Consider the following 19511-nt stretch of genomic DNA (forward strand, 5'->3'; position numbering starts at 1 on the left):
AATTGAGGACATTGTATATAGCAGAAAAACAATACTAATGGAGCTACATCCTAGTCACAGAAAGTGTCTTTCTTTCTTTCTTTCTTCCTTTCTTTCTTTCTTTCTTTCTTTCTTTCTTTCTTTCTTTCTTTCTTTCTTTCTTTCTTTCTTTTGAAAGAAAATAAAACTTGAGACCTGTGATTCATGTAATTTATGTCAAGTAGCCCAAAGAGTTGTTTGTGAGCTTTGAAACCTGGGGCTGAGAACATAGCAGAACAGGCCAGGACATGCCCGGGCAGGCCCTTTGTTAAGACATTCCTGAGGCTGCTTGGCCATAAAGATAAAGAGAATGACGTGTCTGGACTGGCCCGGCACCTCCCTATCTCCAACCCTTCTGACGTAAGTTAAATGTTATCTGCATGTACAGTCCGCTGATGTTTAAATGGACCAATCATGTGAAACCGCGTCAATTCCTCCCCCAGCCCCAGACCCTTTTCTATAAAAACCCCTAGCTTTCAAGCCTCGTGGTCAAATCCACTGTCTCCTGCGTGAGATATGTTTGTACCCGGAGCTCCGCCATTAAACTACCTCGTGTATTTACATCAAGACGGTCTATTCGTGATTCTTGGGTGCATGCCAAATCGGGAGTTGAGTGGGAGTTTCCCCATTAGGTTCTCTTTCTTTCTTTCTTTCTTTCTTTCTTTCTTTCTTTCTTTCTTTCTTTCTTTCTTTCTTTCTTTCTTCCTTCCTTCCTTCCTTCCTTCCTTCCTTCCTTCCTTCCCTCCCTCCTTCCTTCCTTCCTTCCTTTTTTTTTTCAAGACAGGGTTTCTCTGTATAACCTTGGCTGCTGTCTTAGAGCTTGCTCTGTGGACCAGGCTGGCTTCAAATTCACAGAGATTGAGAAGGCTAGGCTAACATCATGGCAGGCTTCAAATTGGCAGTCCAGGAGACTAGGCCTAAGAACTGGGCAAGTGTTACTTGAAACAGAACCCAGCCTCCAGCCTCCAATCCTCGATAATTGACCCATCCAGCAGGTCCAGTTATTCGAGGATCTCGAGGGGGACCTCCTCTTAATAACCAAATGGGGGGTAGAGAGAGACGAGGGTCTTGTACGAGTAACGACACGGAAACTGTTCTGAAGTTGTATCAAGACCCCCAAAATGTATTAGCCAGGCCCAAGGTTTAAATACACAAGCAAAAGGGGAAGTGCCTTTCAGCAGGAAGGATGGGGCAGTAGAATTGCACAAGGAAACGGGGAAGTACAGATACTTACCAGTGGGAGGGATGGGGCAATACAAGCAAAAGGAGAAGTATTTATCAGTGGGGGGGGCAATAGAATTGCACATTCTTAGGCAGTTACACGGGGAAGCAGGAACTTGGCGGTATCAGGGTATCTTGAGGTCAGGACATCCGGCGCTGACTTTCTTGGAGCGGTGCATCCGGTGGCCTGCTTTTGACCCTCTTTTCTTCTTGGGGGGAGAGGCCCAATTCAGAGATCAGGACAATAGCGTTGCCTTAATGGCTCCCAACAGATAATAGTTCTGGAATGCCAGAACCCCCTAGTGTGCTTTAAATCAGGCCTGCAAGCTCACTTGTTTGTCTATGTTGGTAATGGGAAACCCCAGCATGCTGGGCTTCTGCAGAATAAAACACTCTTTGCATTTACATACTTTTTGAGTCTGGGGTATCATTTTTTTGATGAATCATGGACCCTTACAAGATCCACCTGCCTCTGCCTCCTAAGTGCCTGGAGTTGAAAAAATGAAACATAAAAACATAAAAACTAGGCCTTTAGGCCCAGGCTTGAGAACGTGACCTTTGTGACTCAATGCCCCAAGGTATGCTAATCATAAAACAGATAGCAACATTCCTCTACCCACCTGCTTCCTGGGTTCTGGGAGTGTTTGTTCAAAAAGGACCACCCTGACCATTCATGGAACCCGCTATGCAAATGTGCCTCATAGAAACTGTCTTGAGAAATAACCGCACAATTATCAGGTATTTTTCCTTGTGACTTTGCACTTCCTCGTGACTCTTAACTGGTACTTTGGGTATTTTCCAACAGCGCCCTCCCCACCCTCTTGAGTTGTGGTTTCTTCCTTTAAATACCCCCTTACCCAGCTACTCCGGGCGCCACAGTCCTCTATGCCTGCATGGTGTATGACTGTGGGCCCGAGAGCACTCTTGAAATAAAAGTTCTCTTGCAGTTTGCAGCAAGACCGTTTCTTGTGAGTGATTTGGGGTGTCGCCTCTCCTGAGTCAGAACGTGGGGGAGTCCTCACGTTGTGGGTCTTTCAGAGTAAAGGCATGTGCCACCACCTGGCATATGTGCTTTCTTAAGGGCCATTTGATTTTGTTACTTTGGGCCCTCAGCAGGGCCAAACATAGTGAGGAGTGCTTAGTTGAACAAAGTTGCTTCCATCCCGAGGGGCCAGGAATTGAAAAGAGAGAGGAAAGGGCTAGGTACTAACAGCTCTTTCAAAGCATACCGGAGGTAGCCTTCCCCCAACTAGACCCTGTCTCATAAAGGCTCCTCTATTTCTCAGAAGCAACATGGGAGAGCTCTGCTTGCTGCCTGCAGCTTATTCTGTAGGTAATCTGTATTAGTCAGGGTTTTCTTGAGTCACAGAACTTATGGGTAGTCTCTATGTAGTCAGGGAATCTGTTGATGATAGTCTGTAGTCCAACTCCCCAACAATGGTCAGCAGCAGCTTGAATGGAAATCCAAGGATCTAGCAGTTGCTTAGTCCCACAAGGCAAGCAGGTGAAGAAGAGAGAATGTTCCCTCTTCCAATGTACTTATGTAGGTCTCCAGCAGAAGGTGTGAGCTAGATTAAAGGAATGTACTGCCATGCCTGGATCTGGGACGTGCTTTGTCCCAGGCTGACCTTGAACTCAGAGGTCTCCTTGCCTCAGTCTCCTGGGATTAAAGGAGTGTACTACCTTGACTAGGTCTAAACTTTTCATGGCCACTATGCCTCAAGATCTCCATGTAAAAGATCCATGTCACAAACTTGTGTCTTGCAGCCTAGGCCTAGATTATCAGACTGAAATCTCTTATCAAATATCTCCTTGAAGGTTCTATAAAGTAAAAACAAGCTGCATACTGTTTACTTCCAACACACAGTGGCACAAAATAAACATTTTCATCCAAAGAGGAAGATGGGGGCGCAATAAAGAATGACTGAATCAAAGCTTGACCAAAACCCAGCAGGGAAAATATAAAATTCTATAGCTCCATGTGTGACCCCTGGGCCATGATGGAATGTTCTGAGCTTGAAAGGGCTTGGACAGAGCCAATGCTCCCCCTTCAGCACAGATAACCAGTCCCTTGGGCTAGCTCTACTCCACTCCTGCAGGTTTCTTGGCTGACACTGGATTGTCCTGGCATCTCCACCACACAAGGGATCCATTTTCACAGCTTCATGTAGTGAGCTCTCAGGATCTCCTTGGCTAGACTCCAAACCCTGCCATGCACTCAACCTCCTGGAACCTTGGCATTCTCATAACCGTATACTCATACCCTATCCCTACGTTAGTCTAGTGTATGGATCCACGTGCTCTCTTTCAGTATTGTTTTATTATAAGTGCCTCTAAAGATTGAATTCTGACATAGGTAAGCCTCCATCAGTGTTCCAATGTCCTAGAAAATCCTTGAAGCCTACAGCTTGGAATTCGGTAGGAATTGTCTGAATTGTAAGAATGTTCCCTATTCAGTAACATTTAAATTTACTTCTAGCAGAAAAGGTGAAACTAATTAGGCATTACAAAGAACTGAGCTAGAATAGCTCAGGGCTAGTCTGCAGAGTGATTACTTAGGACAGTAGCCAGTCTCACCCAAACAAGGGAATACACAATGGCCTAGTGAATAGGTGGGTTTCCCATGAAAGAGTTAGGGAATCCCCCTGAGACAGGTTTCTTCACTAGAACCCCTGGTGGTGGGCTTAACAATAGACTAGCTGTACACCTGCCTCCCTTCTTAGTGGTAAACAGCAGCAGCCTGGTCCCCGCCATCTTTTGATGTATACATTCCTTATGTTTTGTGTCACTGTAACTCGGTGGACTTATCTCACCTGGTTTCTTGTTATTCTATATAAAAAGTTTGATGCTCGTCTTGACAAATTACACTCAGATTCTACACACTCTCTCCTGCCACATTAACAAGCTGCCAGGTTTTTTGTTGTCAGCTTCTTTGACCCACAGTTGCATTGGGATTTGCATGAAGAATCTAGGATTGTACTTTTTTTGGTAAATGGGACCTTTTTAATATCACATTAGGTGCTATCTATACAGGTTAATTTTGCATTTTTGTGAGATGGAGCCTTCCATTTGTGGGGTCTTACCCTCAGAGTACTTTTTCTATTGTTCCAGTACAGAGCACCAGATCTCTCTCCTCCTTTAGTGTATGTGCGTGTGTGTGTGTGTGTGTGTGTGTGTGTGTGTGTGTGTGTGTGGTATGCATGTATGTATGTATGTTCATGTGGGCAAACATATGTGAGTGCGTACACGTGCATTTGTGTCTTCATACATTTGGGAGTCCAAGGTTGATGTTGGGCATTTTTCTCAATTGATCGCTCTGCACAGTATACATTAAGGAGGGCTATATTTAAAAAATAGTGTATATGTATGATTGCTGTACCTGTATGAATGTCTGTGCACCCTGTGAATGCCTGTTGCCCTTGGAGGTCAGAAGAGGACACTGGATCTCCTGGAACTGCAGTTACTGGTAGTTGTGAGCCACTGGGTAGGTGCTGAGAACCAAACCTGGATCCTCTGTAGAACAGCCAGCTCCTTGAACCCCTGAGACATCTCTCCAGTCCTGAGGAAGAGTGTTTCAATGAATCAGAAGTGGAATATTTCAGGCAAATTAGTCAGATGGCCAACTCCTGGGATCCTGGCTCTCTCTGCCTTTTGTACTCTGGGAGTATAGCTGAGCCACCCTGTTTACCCAGCTTTTACATGGTTTCTGGGGATTCCAACTTCAGTCTTCAGTGTCTTCAGTGCCTGGCAAGTGCTTTACCTCCTGACCCATCTTCCCAGCCTCAAGGCCCTTTCATAGTGCCAATCTGCTAACCTCCCCAACACTTACAGATGTTTTGTGGGCTGCATGCCTCGTGACTGAAACTGTAACTCACTCACATCCCTTCCCTTGGTGAACTGAACATCTTTCTTCTCTTTCTGGTGCACGTCCTGCTCTCTCTTGCTGTAAACCTGGATGAGAGCGGAGAGCAGCAACCACAACACACACTGAGAGTTATTCCATCCCAAAATTCCTCTGCAGAGCAAACTCTCCATCATTTTTAAATCCAGCCACACTGTGCTCTCAAGAAATGGCCAGGCTGTACTGCTGCTCATTTCCCAAGATCCCATGAATTAGAGTTCTAGGCAGTTGTGAGCTGACCAATGTGAGAGCCAGAAACCAAAGCCTGGTCCTCAGCAAGAGCAGTTAGTCAGCATTCCTTTAACCTCTCAGCCATCTCTCCAGTTCCTGGTGGACTTCTTATTGAGCAGACTTCTCTTGAGGCCTTAGTGTCTGCACCAACCCAGAACTGAGAAAGCAAAACACCAGCACGGCGATAAAGTCCAAACAAATCAGTTACAGAAATACAATGACAATCGAATAAATCTAACTAGTCCACCTCAAGTAATCTTGGAAAAGCTATCAAAATAGCAGGGAATAAACTATAGTTAAAAATTAATAGGGTGGGTTGGAGAGATGACTCTGGTTAGAAGCACTGTCCCTTCTTCCAGAGTTCATGAATTCAATCTAATGCCCTCTTCTGGCCTACAGTAGAGCACTCATACATTAAATAAATAATTTTTTTTTAAAGTGATAGGGCTAGAGAGAGGGCTAAGTGGATAAGATTATCTTCTGGATGATCACAAGGCCCTGAGCTCAGATCCTAGCTTCTGTGTATCAAGCTGGGTATCCAGTATATGCCAGTAACCCCAACTCCAAGGAGTACAGAGACAGGAGGATTGCTGGGACTTGCTGGACCTTAGTATAGCTGAGAACATGATCCCCAAGTTGGGAAGAGACCCTGCCTCAAAGGAATAGTTAGAGAGGAAGAGAGGAAGACACCCAGTGCCTTCTTCTGGCCTCCACGTATACACAGAGGTTCCTGAATTCATACACGTAGGCACATACACACAAATGTATGTGTATACAAGCATTGTAGGCACACACACACAAATGTATGTGTATACAAGCATTGTAGGCACACACACACAAAGACATCATCTAGACCAGATTGGCTATTGCATCCTTGAACACTCAGTAGCTGTGACCTGTATTAGACTGAGCTGGTTCACATTCTACCATGAGGGGAAAGGGTCTTCAGGGGCCTTGCTGCTTCTTGAGGATGTAGACAGTCAGTGCCTGCTTGCAGAGGGAGAGATGCTTTCCACAACGGCATAGTCACTGGTAAGTTGAAAAAACAGGCCAAGCTCAGCATCCGTTCTCTGTTTCCTGAGTGTGGACACAGTATGGCCAGCTACATGCAGCTTGTCCCACCGCCCCTTTCCTGCCATGATGGTCTGCACTTCCTGGGACTGGAAGGCAAAGTTACCCTGTCCTTAAATTGCTCTTGTCAGATATTCTGTCTCAGCAGCAAGACAAGCAACTGGGGTGAATAGCATCACACTATATACATGCATGGAAAAGACACAGGGAAACCCATCGTTTATGTATAATTAATACGTACCAATAAAAAGTTTTACATTGCCGGGCGTGGTGGCGCACGCCTTTAATCCCAGCACTCGGGAGGCAGAGGCAGGCGGATTTCTGAGTTCGAGGCCGGCCTGGTCTACAGAGTGAGTTCCAGGACAGCCAGAGCTATACAGAGAAACCCTGTCTCAAACAAACAAACAAAAAAGTTTTACATTCATAAAGTTAATAATAAAAGAATGAAATTGGGCAGTGGTGGCACACACCTTTAATCCCAGAACTTGGGAGGCAGAGGCAGGCAGATTTCTGAGTTCGAGGTGAGCCTGATCTACAGAGTGAGTTCCAGGACAGCCAAGACTACAACCCTGTCTCGAAAAAAGGATGATATTAAGGAAGGGGCGAAGAAATGGGGAAGATGAAATAAGGTTAAGCAAAGGTATGAGAAAGGCTATAGATATGAAGTAAAATTTTAAAGTCTGTAAGTAAAGGCATGTAAGTAAAAGGAACAATAAGGGAAATATCAATAAAATAAAGCAGAAATATAATATAGTAAAAAGGAAAAAAAGTGTGTGGGGGGATCAAGAGACTTTCTTAAGGGTTCTTAGTACTGGAATCTGCCAGGTGGAGGGAGGGTTGTGACTCAGTGCAGGCACCTGTTGAAAGCCTGTGGTTTGTTTATGCAGGGGGTTTTGCCTCAGTCAAGGGTGGGCTGTGAGCCATTAGCTTCCCCTCTTTGTGTCTTGACAGCTGCTGCTGGCCACAGTATGCTTTGTGGCCTGTGGACAGTGCAGCCTCCCAACCCACAGACGCTCACCCCTTAAATTTGTACAGCCAGAAATGACAGGGATGTCCTCGGAGTGCTTGATTTCTGCACTGGGTGGGGATGGCAAACTGTCTGCCTGGTTCGGGGCATGCAGCCCCAGCCCAGCAGCAAACATCCCTCTTGGAAGTGTCTGCCAGCTCTAGGATCACCGCGCTTTGTTTCATTACGAGCAAACCAGAGGCAACTCCAGAGGCCGAGGAATCCGCCAGCCAGGACTTGGATCTCTCTGTGTCTTTGCAGGGATCCGCTGTCTGTGGGGCCCTGCTCTCAGCACTCAGGGAGGGGGCGCCCCCGCTGAGCTCCCGCCGCTAAAACTTCCCAGCCGGCCCAGGTCCGACCCTCCCCCTTTGCATCTGCGTCTGGTAGCGGTCTGCCACTCTGGGTCTCTGGCAGAGTGGCCCCATGCTCTCTGACTTGCGACTGACTGTTCCTTGTTTTCAGAATCCCAGAGTAGCCAGTTCTTAAACAATAGGTCCTTTCACGGCTAGGCATCTGGTATAGCACTCCTGAAGTACCGGGTTGGGTAGGGGTTTGGATGCCGGGATTGGATGCAAGATTTCTTTTCCGCTGCTAACGGGCCCCACCGGAGGAGGCATTATCTCCCCTCCCCCCCACTGGATTAAGGCTTGCGAGTACTGTGGGTTTATCCTGCAGCTGGGGCTGCCAGTCTTTTGTCACCAAGGCTGACAGGCTTACGAGTGTTTGGGGCTCCAGCTCTTCTTTCCCCCTGCGAGGATTGGGACCGCAGATTGCTTCCTCCTGCCCTTGCCTTAGCCTTTCTATTTTCTCATCCTTTTTCATCTGTCCTGTCACCTCTTTCTGATGCTCTTTCTTCTTTTCTGTCCCGGGGATATGGTCTTTTCTTTGTTACCCTGACTCTTCTATCTCGGAGTTGAATGGAGGAAGCGTCCAATCCGCCATCTTACTCCAGAAAGCAAATATTTTCTCTTCTGATCCAGTGGGGAAGTGGGTATGTGGAGTGGGGAGAGGAGGAGATTTAGGAAGAGGATGAGGTAGTATCAGCGGGACACCAACTTGCTGCTGGAGAGATGTTTTCCACATCCTTCAGTTTCAGATGCGATTGCCCTAATTAGGTAATTTCTGCTGCCTGACTGAAACACCCAGGCTAGATCCCTGATTCCTGTAATTTACAAATACTTAGGGGGGGACGAGGGGCTGCTGGGTCCTTCCTTGCTTTACCGGCTGGGTAGGATCCTGTGGGTCTAGATAGCATTTTTCCACGCACATATTTTTTCATTAGTTTAGTCACGTGGCTTTTTAAAAAAAGCTAACACTTATACACAGATATCTGTAACACATTTCATAAAGGTTAATTAATGCAATTGTTTGTACCTAGCTACAGTCTTTTTTGGTTTTGCTTTTGTTTTCTTAAATATTTTTTAAGTAGAAACAACAATGTATTTTATCATCCCAAGCCACAAGAATATATTTGTCGACCAAAAAAATATTTTTGACATACATGCATATGAAATGTGAGTTTTGGTTACAACCAATAGAAAATTGGCAATATTAAGTGGTCAGCAAGCAATTTTTAAAACATTAATGTCTGACTATAATGTAAAATATACTAGAAAACTCAGTGGTGGAATGGACCCCCTGTGGTGAATCCTTTGCTTTCCTAGGATTGGTGGAGATGTGTGATTGAATCATCACGTTTACAGGTTTTTACTCATCTAGGAGGCAAGCCTGGCACACCTGTGAGCAATTCTCTTGATTAGGTTAATAAGGTGAGAAGGCCCATTTTCAAAACTGGCTACTCCTTCCCCGGGACATGGTGCTCGGGGTCTGGACAGAACGGAGAACGGCTCTGAGCAGTGGCACCCTTGGCTGTCTTCCTCCTGACTTCGGAAACAATATGACCAGCTGCTTCAGGCTCCTGCTGCCTTGACATCCCTGCATGGTGGACTGTACCCTGAAACTGTGAGCCAAAATGAACTCTTCCTTTCTTAAATTGCTTGCGGCAGGGTAGTTTATCACAGCCAGAAACATAACTTTGTTTCTCAAATATCCTGAGCCTATTAGCCTTACTGAAGCACCAACTGTCTTTTTCTTCTTTAGCAGCAGAGACACCTGAAATTGCTTCTCACTAACAGTTTTACTCCAACTGCTGCTTTCAACAGAGGCACAATAGCCATGCAAACTTGGCATGTCTGTGTCTCTTCTTCTTCTTCTTCTTCTTCTTCTTCTTCTTCTTCTTCTTCTTCTTCTTCTTCTTCTTCTTCTTCTTCTTCTTCTTCTTCTTCGTCTTCTTCGTCTTCTTCGTCTTCTTCTTCTTCTGATGTTTGTATTTATTTTATGTATGTGAATACTCTGTCACTCTCTTCAGACACACCAGAAGAGGCCATCAGATCCCATTACAGATGGTTGAGAGTCACCACGTGGTTGCTGGGAATTGAACTCAGGACCTCTGGAAAAAGTTAGTGCTCTTAACCACTGAGTCATCTCTTCAGTCTGCCTATGTCTCTTCTAAACTAGTCATAGGTATATATAAAAACAACAGCAAGATCATACATCTATCTTTCTTTTTCTTCTCTCTCTCTTTTTTTTTTTGTTTTTGTTTTTGTTTTTTGTTTTTTGTTTTTTTTTCAAGACAGGGTTTCTCGGGCTGGAGAGATGGCTCAGCGGGTAAGAGCACTGACTGCTCTTCCAAAGGTCATGAGTTCAAATCCCAGCAACCACATGGTGGCTCACAACCATCCTTAATAAGATCTGATGCCCTCTTCTGGTGTGTCTGAAGACAGCTACAGTGTACTTAGATATAATAATAAATAAATCTTAAAAAAAAAAAAAAGACAGGGTTTCTCTGTACAATAGCCCTGGAACTCACTCTGTAGACCAGGCTGGCCTTGAACTCAGAAATCCACCTGCCTTTGCCTCCCAAGTGCTAGGATTAAAGGTGTGCACCACCACTGCCCGGCCTATCTAACTTTCTATAAATCTCCCCTGAACACATTTACTCAGAAGGACAAGGCTCTTGGGTGAGGTTCATTCTTTTCTTACCATCTGTTGAATGTGATTATGTGAAGTTGTTTTTTATTCTTTCACTCATTCATGTATTCAAGTGTGTATGGGAGTGGGGCACATTCCTGCCTTGGCATATGTAGATGTCAGAGGATCTTGTGGGAGTTGCCTCTCTCCTTCTATAGGGTGTTCAGGAATTGAACTCAGATTGTCAGAACTTGGCAACAAGCACCTTTCCCTGCTCAGCCATCTCACTGGCCTGTGAGTTAATTGTTATTAATATACCTTGTACTAGATGAGAGTTAGATAGACAAGGTAATGGAAGAGTTTTTCAAGTCTGCATATAAGCATGCTCATAAAGCGCATGCATAGAATGTATACACACACACACACACACACACACACACACACACACACACACACACACACGTACATGTGTAGCAGCAGGACTGACTAGGAAAGGAGAGGGAAGCAGGCTGGATCTCGGCCAGAGCCGCCGTGCTGCTAGCTCCATTGTTGACCTTCTCCAGGTGACCTTCTTCAGCGTTACAATTTTCCCTTCCTACTTACTAGGTCAGTCCCACCCATACTGGACAGTCTGCTTTACTTAAAGTCACCTAGTTTTCCTCTTTAATCACGTCTGCCAAGTCCATTCGAGTGAGGCACACCTACACGGAGGGCAAGGGCAGAACAAAGACAGAAATGTGTTCTTGTAGAAGGTGGGAGAAAGTTGGAAACTAGGAAACATAGTGAGACACCTAATACATTACAGAATATGGCCAAGTTAGGGTAATTAGGAAAGAAAACAACCTGAAAGGAACAGGAGGTACCAGGACTGCAGCTCAGTGATAGAACACTTCCTTACCCAGCCTGTCTGAGTCTGGGTTCCAACCCAAGCACAGCAAACAATGAAGAGGAGGAGGAGGAGGAGGAGGAGCAGGAGCAGGAGCAGGAGGAGCAGGAGCAGGAGCAGGAGGAGGAGGAGGAGCAGGAAGAGGAGGAGGAGGAGCAGGAGGAGGAGGAGCAGGAGCAGGAGGAGGAGGAGGAGCAGGAGGAGGAGGAGCAGGAGGAGGAGGAGGAGCAGGAGCAGGAGGAGGAGCAGGAGCAGGAGGAGTAGGAGGAGGAGGAGGAGGAGGAGGAGGAGGGGAGAGGATGGCGATGATGATTATAAAAATAAAATACAGGTACACTCTAGAGAGCTCAGAAGTAAAACCATATACAGAGAGGTGTTAGGGTAGATGCAAAATTACCCAGAAGAATCTGCACTCTTCCAACTTCAACTTCTCCTCTGTGGTAATTTCTTCAAATTCCTCCTAGGTGGCTGTGTTAGTCAAATTTTACATTGCTCTAACAAGTTCCCCAGAGAGACAGCTTAACGGAAGGGAGAAAGAATTCATTTCTTGTTCACTAGTTCAGAACTCTACCCATGATCACCAGGGTCCATTGCTGTGCGCCCCAGGTCAGGCAGAATATCATGGTAGTGAGTCTGAGCCTCAGAGAGCAAGACAGAGACAGGGAGAGAGAGACAGAAAGGGAGAGAGAGAGAGACAGAGAGACAGAGAGAGAGAGAGAGAGCAGAGAGCACTGTCCTTTAAAGCCACATAGCCAACAACTCATCTGCTCCATCTGACTCCCCACAGTCACAGTCCATCATCTGTCAAGAGTCTTTTAAAACTTCAGTCCATCAAGGAGTTAAACCAGTGATTAGCTCAACTCTCTCATGATATAATCTTCTCTGGAAACCACCCCAGACACACCCAGAGGCGGGTTTCACTAATCTCCCAGGAACCTCTTAATCCAATCAAGTTGACTATCAAGATTTGCCACAGTGCTGCATATTTAATGAAAGGATTAAACAACCAACAGGTATTTAAGAAATGGGTGGGCCACTCTGGGCTCTACTACATCCTGTGTCTCTGTGACAGCTCTCTTGGGCCTCTTGGGATCCAGATGGCTGCAGCATGGAGCTGAGCTGCAGTACTGGTAAGTCTCCCTCCCTGCTGGTGCTTGTGGCTATGCCAAGGGCCTCCCTCCTTTGTTTCCTCAAACCTCAGGACTTTTACGTCACATATGATTACTATATTGTCTGAGAGCTGGTTTTTAGTGACAGTTTGGGTGGGTAAATGGACAAGTATTTTGAATTCTTGTAACTTACAGTTTACAATGACAGCTAGGGCTCTTACAAAGGAGACTTCCACTTAGAGTATTAAAAGTGGACACTGGATGAAGAGAATGAAACAACTAATGTTTAATTTTATGAAAATGTTTCATTCCAACATTCAACTTTTATATAAAATATGTACTTGTTTCATTAATTTGCATGTTTCTAGTTTCCATTACTCTCTGTATGTACTCTTGTGGATGTTCTGACATTTCCTGTGTTTAGTCTTATGTGATTATCATCCTCTCTGTAATGCATGTTTATGCTTGTGCATGTCCTTATTGTCATGACTTAAGACTATCCCTAAAGTCAAAATACATAGTCATCATTGACTGTCTGGGCTTTCTGCATGGAGCAGACAAAGCAGGCGTTCACGCCAGGAGACAGATCCTTCACACTTCCGTCTGCCTTCTCTTTGCTAGGCCTACTGGAAAAAGAAGCCCGGAGAAGGAGAATCATTCTAACCCAGAGTCAAAAGGACACTCTTCGTGTGTGGTTTGAAAAGAATCCCAATCCTGATCTAGCTACCAGAGGACATCTGGCTAAGGAACTCGGCATCTCTGAGTCTCAAATTATGGTAGGCATTAGGCCTCTTTCTCTCTCTGAGTCAGGTTAAAGAGCAAAGCTAGGCTAAGTTCTTCTGGGCAGTTCTCGTAAGAATGCTATATATTTTGCTAAGTTTATTCCATGTGCAATGGAAAGATAAAACAGAAGCTGTGCTTATGTCTTATGGAAGGAAATATGAGTGGTGAGCCTGTACAGAGGCAAAGGGATAGCCAGCTCATGGTTTCCCCATAGGAGATAATAAAGTCATTATCTTGAGAATTACAGAACTTAAGAAATTATGTCATCAGCAGAGTAATGCAGAGTCTTTCCTTGTTAGCGCCCAAGGAATAAAGTTGTCATACACCTGTGAGAAAACAGGGAACTCAAGATCTTATGAAAACTGCTGGTTTGTAGGCTAGTCCTTTTTTTCTCCTTTAATCTTTTCTCCTTTATTTATTAATACTTTTTAACTTATTCTGTGACAATGTCATAATCCTCTCTGAATCCTTTTTCTTATTTTTCTCCCAGTCCCTCATTTTTTTTCATTTTTCCTTCTTACTTTCATCTTTTCTTTTTTTCTCTGTATAGCCCTGGCTATCCTGGAACTCTCTGTGTAGAGCAGGCTGGCCTCTTACTCAGAGATCCTCCTGCCTCTGCCTCCTGAGTGTCAGGATTAAAGGTGTGTACCGTAGCTCTCTCTTCCTCTTTTCCTAAACCCTCTTCTCTTCCCCTCCCCGTCTTTGTCCTTCTGTGTAACCTGACAAGTTTGATTAGCGTTGTTTGCCTGTGTACAGGTATGGGGTTACTTACTGATTGGTCTTTAGACTGTCCTGGTATTTACATGATCAAGATCGCAGATTTGATAATCAAAGACGACCTAGAGGAGTGGAATGTACAGTTATATCACAAGGAGTGGCATTCAAACCAATGAGATAAACCTTTAATCCTTCAGAGGTGAGAAAAATGAAGTCCAGTTTTTAAATTTGGTGCACAGTGATTTGACATAATGACTTTAGTCTTCTGAAATCCTGCAGAGAAGACAATTTTCTTATGTCTTGATAAGCTGTCCAGGTATGGGAGACAGTAGACACAAATAATGCTAATGAAATTGTTCTGTGTGGGCACACCTGGTGACTGGATGCCCAAGAGACTTAAACTAATGAAATTGTTCCATGTAGGCACACCTGGTGACTGGGTACCCGAGGGGCTTGAACTGATGGAAAAGTTCAGAATCATGGAGGATGTTGGTGGCTTCTGAGGACCTTTCTATCCACTCATTAGTTGGAAGCTTCCAGCTATTCATAAGGCTGTAATTTGAAAACTTACTTTGAATATCAAATCTGGAAAACATGAAGAGCTTTTGAGAACAAAGCTGGGACTTAGTAATTTAAGATTGCAAGGTCTATGGCTAACAACTCGGATGATAATGATTGTCTAAGGTTGTGAATGCTACAATGAATTATCAGGTTGTCCAAAGACTCAGACAACCAAATATTCAGAAATAACTAAAAGCAAAAACAAACAAAAACTACACATAGAAAATAATTTTAATTATAGTAATGAATATAGTTTTTAAAATGTATCTTTATTATTTTTAAGTGTGTGTGTGTGTTTTCATGTGTTCATGTGAGTACAAGTGTGGAAATAGACCAGAGGTGTCAGATGCCCTGGAGCTCAAGTTACGAGGAGTTGTTAGCTACCTGATATGGGTGCTGGGAATTGAACTCACATCCTCTGGAAGAACATTATGTGCTTGCGTATATTTCTAACTGTTGAGCCATCTATCTAGCCTGTGATAAGTCTTTTTGTTTGTTTGTTTGTTTTTGTTTTGTTTTCAAGACAGGGTTTCTCTGTGTAGCCTTGGCTGTCCTGGAACTCACTCTGTAGACCAGCCTGGCCTTGAACTCAGAAATCCGCCTGCCTCTGCCTCCCGAGTGCTGGGATTAAAGCTGGGGGCCACCACGCCCGGCTTGTGATAAATCTTAAAACTAGATGTTTACATTCGAGGCAGTCTTCTTATATCTGGCTTCCCCTAGAGTGAAATAATATAAGCTATAACCAGAAATTAGTGTTATTTGAACTGTTTTTTCTGTTGTCAATTCTTTCTTCCTATTTAGGAAATAATTTTCAAAGATTAAGTCCATGTGTACTGTATATTGTGAAATGATATTTGCTAGGAAGAGGGGCTTAGAAATGAGCAGTGGATACTTTACCTACTTAAAAAGTGTTTAGAGTGTGTGTGTGTGTGTGTGTGTGTGTGTGTGTGTGTGTGTGTGAGGGGATTGGGGGAGCAAGATGAAGAATGAATGTAGAGATTCTTGTTGATATTTTAGATAAACATAACAATAAAAACATGAGACTGAGTCTTCTTCTTCTGGACATGGTCTTGAGGGCAGATGCCCAATCCGTTTGTTTGGCTGATGTTCGGAGTGATCTACACTGAGCTGCATCCACTTCCTGGGTAACCCCTCTCCTTATTTTCTTTCTCCACATAGACTTGGTTTCAAAAGCATAGAAAAATACGGAAGCAAGCAGAGTTTGCATGCTGTTCTGAAGAAAGCCAAGAGCAGGAGCAGGATAAACCTAGAGGTGAGATCCACGAGTTCAAACCTAACTTTTCCATAGATTTCTTTGGGAGCGTAAGCAACTGCATGTTGTGGAGAGATATTCTGTAGAGGAAGCTCAGACTAGGGACCAAATATAGCATACACTGGGCTTCCCAGGATTAGAGATATAAACATTATCTCACTGGGTGTGGTAGCTATAATCCCTGCTTTGGGATCTGGAAGCTAGACGATCAAGGTTATCTCTGGCAATAGAGAGAGTTTGAGTCTAGTCTAGAGGAATGGTCTCTTAGCAAGAAACGATTCGCTGGGCAGTGGTGGCGCACACCTTTAATCCCAACACTTTCGAGGCAGAGGCAGGCGGATTTCTGAGTTCGAGGCCAGCCTGGTCTACAAAGTGAGTTCCAGGACAGCCAAGGCCATACAGAGAAACCCTGTTTTGACCCCGCCTCCCCAAAGAAACCATTCCCCCCTTTTATTTCCATTGTTGTTTATTAAGGCTGTGTCCTGTCACCTCTGGGGTTTCACGAAGCCATTATTTTTATGAACAATGTTCATTCAAAATGTTTTATTTTTTCAAGTTTGAATGTAAAAACTGATCTGCAAACCCTGTTGTGTGCTTATGTTGAATCAGTTAAAGAAGCTAGAAGGAGCAGAACGCACTTCACAAAGTTCCAGACTGATATTCTAATTGAAGCTTTTGAGAAGAATCGGTTCCCTGGGATTGTTACCAGGGAAAAACTGGCTCAACAAACAGGCATCCCAGAATCCAGGATTCATGTACGTTGTGCATCTCTCTGTCTCTGGCAGCCCACGTGTCCTTACCACAAGCCGCTTTTCTCCCGAGCTGTTGATGGACAAAGCCAGGCTACTCATGGTTGTCCCTGTGCTCTAGACACGGGATGTAAATACTTGGTGTTTCCAGCGACAGTCTGGAGAAACAGTCACATCAGACCTGCAGAATCATAGGAAATAGAGCAGTTAGGTGACAGTGTGTAAAGCCACTCTTGTTTCCAGAACACAGTCCTTGGAACTACTGTAAACTGAGCCCCAGAGGGCGAGGGTGCTACTCTGTGTCTTAGGATGTTAGTTAGCACCCAGACACCTCTAGGCATGGGATGCTACTCTGTGTCTTAGGATGCTACTCTAGGCATGGGATGCTACTCTGTGTCTTAGGATGCTACTTAGGGTGCTACTCTGTGTCTTAGGATGTTAGTTAGCACCCAGACACCTCAGCATCCTCCCAGCATGGGATGTCTGCTTACCTAGCCCTCACCTCACCTCTGACTGTAGTCTAAGAAATCTAGAACACAGCCTGCACTGAGAGTCCCCGTTCTGTGTGTATTATGGAGATGGGTGAACTTCTGAAGCATCCTTAGATAATCCTACCTTTGGATCAGTCATTGTGCTTCCATGCCCTCTGGGAGCTCCACCTTCTTAGGAGCCTCTTGGTAAGCAGAAATTCACCCTGCCTCTGAGAACTTGATTCCTCCATCAGTGCTGGGTATCAGATGGGTGGAGTCTAACTCTTCTACCTTTCCAACCGCAGTATTATTTCACCCATGACCATGTGCCATGGCTTACTTAATCTTGATTGTCAACTTAGTTAGATTGAGAAACACAGATCAGTCAAGCTCATCTCCAGGTGTTTCGGTGAGGTGAGGCAAGGCGAGATGTTCCTAGAGCTCCTTAGATCCCAAGAGCTCTGAGCTAATCACGTCGAGGAATCTGTTCAAAATCCAAATGGGTTATTGGGACGTGATGGAGATGTGGAAGGTAGACTCTACTGGGAGGAAATGAAGTTCCAAGAACCTGCATTGGAAGGGTTAGCCTGTGTCCCCTTATCTTTGCTTCTGTTTAGCAAACATAAGAGACAGGTGGAATCACTTCTGTTGTTCAGGACTCTTTTTGTGTGTGTGTTTTAGATATGGTTTCAGAACCGGAGAGCACGGCACCCAGACCCAGGACAGAACACTCAGAAAACTCCTCATCCACCCCAGAGCAGTCAGGGCCCTACCCAGAAAACTGTGGGTAAACTCGCTCCTTCCAAAACTCTCACCAGCAGCGCTTCAGTTATACTGCCTCTTTCTCCACCCCACACTCCAAATGGGCCTTTGGATCTCTCTAAGGGCCGTCAGAAGCAGTTACCAGGGACCACACTACTTCAGTCCTCCCAGGTTGTACAGCAAAGGAGTGATGATCAAAATCCCAATAAAGGTCACTTATCACCGACAACAACTCCAGGAGAGCAGGGCTTCCATTCTCAGCCTCCTTTACAGCTCCTAACCCAAAACAGAGGGCATAATCCCAGAGAGAGCGGTGGTTTGGCGGTACCGCGCTTAGAAGATTGTACTCAGGTCCCAGCTGTCAATCAACACTTCCGGAAACTAGACCAAAATGATTCCTCCTTTCTCCAACACTGGGACGAGTGGTTCGGATCCATGCTTGCTGAATGGATGCCTGACAAAGAATACTGGTCTGAGAAAGCTGAGCTGCATCCGTGGCAGGTGCAGCTGCGGCAGCTTGCCAGCGTGTCTCCTCAAGCACACCAAACTCCGTAGCAGTAGGTTTAAGCCTCAAGCCTTTTCCGTTCATTCCTCTTGAGCACAGGTTTTTCAGGAAAAGATCTCTTCCTTCGGCACCCAGGTCCCCACGTGGATTCCTGTGCATGGCTTGGAGAGCTTCTCAGGAGAGTGTTGGGTTCTTCACAGGGGAACGAGTACATCAGTGAGGACCTGCCCTCGGGCGTGAAATCAGTGGCTATACTGAAGAGTAGGCATGCAGAATTAGGGAACAAGATCAAGTTAGTATGTGCATAAACCACATGGACACAAAAAGGGGGCAATTATTTTTATTCTTAATTTATTCTTGAGATCTGATCTCACTGTTACTCTGGCTGGTCTTGAACTCCTGTGCTCAAGTCAATTTCCTGCCTCAGCCTCCTAAATAATCGGTGCTACAAATATATCCCTCCGGGTCCGTCTTGGTTTTAATTTTAATTATTTATTTATTTTTAATTCACGGTTTCATCTACCATCTGTTATGTTTCAAAGCTGAAGTGTCTCTCACAAATTCATGTTCTGAAATCTTGCCTCTCAGCCAATGGTGCTGTTTGAAATCTGTAGAGGTTTTAGGTGGGTCCTGACCGGCAGGTGCAGGCCAGGGTGGTACCTTGAAAGTTATACCCACCATGTGAACAGCATGCACCACGCGTTCCCAATGTGTAGACGGACTTATGTCCCCACGCCTCTCTGTGACAATGGGCTAAAACATTCTGACAAGAATCCAAATAAACACTCTCCTGTCACGTTGCTTCTGGTAGTTGTTTGGATCAGAGTGCGTTACCTTTACTGTTACTTACTGGTTACCAGCCTCCCAGTCCCTCAGTGTGCGGTACAGCAGCGGTAACTAGATGCTTACTCCTCACTGGTATCAAACTTCATAGTCACTTGAGTCACTTGAACAACCATAACAATGCCACAGGTGGAATGTCACAACTTGCAGAATATGTGTATTTTCACAGCTATAGAGGTGCCTACAGTTCTTGGGGTTCTTTACTGCTTGGGGATTTCTGAGTTCTTAGTCTCATGTAACTTTTGCTCTGTGCATTTTTAAAAATTATTTATTTATTTATTTTATGTATATGGGTATATTGTCACTGTCTTTGTCTCTTCCCGGCTTTTAAGGGTCCTTCACATCTGAGCTCTCTTGTTTTTTGTTTGTTTTGTTTTGTTTTTTTGAGACAGGGCTTCTCTGTATAGCCCTGGCTGTCCTGGCACTCACTCTGTA

At 44.8% G+C, this 19511-nt stretch overlaps 1 protein-coding gene across 13 annotated transcripts; it reads left to right on the plus strand.

The window, feature by feature from the left end:
- Positions 1-7448: 7448 nt before the first annotated feature.
- On the plus strand, positions 7449-19055 carry Duxbl1 (double homeobox B-like 1). 13 transcript variants are annotated; one of them, XM_017316042.2, is made up of 7 exons: positions 7449-7800; positions 9152-9410; positions 12092-12434; positions 13035-13189; positions 15654-15747; positions 16357-16502; positions 17648-19034. In XM_017316042.2, the coding sequence occupies exons 3-7, from the start codon at positions 12413-12415 to the stop codon at positions 18281-18283; spliced, it is 1053 nt and encodes a 350-aa protein (XP_017171531.1). In that variant the 5' UTR covers positions 7449-7800; positions 9152-9410; positions 12092-12412; the 3' UTR covers positions 18284-19034. The 13 variants fall into 13 exon arrangements, 12 of the variants coding, with proteins under 12 accessions (XP_017171531.1, XP_017171530.1, XP_030103703.1 ...); XM_017316041.1 differs by lacking the exon at positions 7449-7800 and adding an exon at positions 7807-8563; XM_030247843.1 differs by lacking the exon at positions 7449-7800 and adding an exon at positions 7807-8563 and having other exon boundaries at positions 12377-12434.
- The last annotated feature ends 456 nt before the right edge of the window (positions 19056-19511 follow it).

Source organism: Mus musculus, chromosome 14 (assembly GCF_000001635.26).
Source record: "Mus musculus strain C57BL/6J chromosome 14, GRCm38.p6 C57BL/6J".
Classification (NCBI taxonomy): Eukaryota; Metazoa; Chordata; class Mammalia; order Rodentia; family Muridae; genus Mus; species Mus musculus.

What these genes read in the sequence shown, in the direction of transcription:
- Duxbl1 (XM_017316042.2), top strand. Translation starts at nt 12,413, where the DNA reads ATGGAGCTGAGCTGCAGTACTG. An exon ending in TCTCTGAGTCTCAAATTATG is followed by an intron (nt 13,190 to 15,653) that starts GTAGGCATTAGG and finishes TTCTCCACATAG; the next exon opens with ACTTGGTTTCAAAAGCATAG. An exon ending in GGAGCAGGATAAACCTAGAG is followed by an intron (nt 15,748 to 16,356) that starts GTGAGATCCACG and finishes ATGTTGAATCAG; the next exon opens with TTAAAGAAGCTAGAAGGAGC.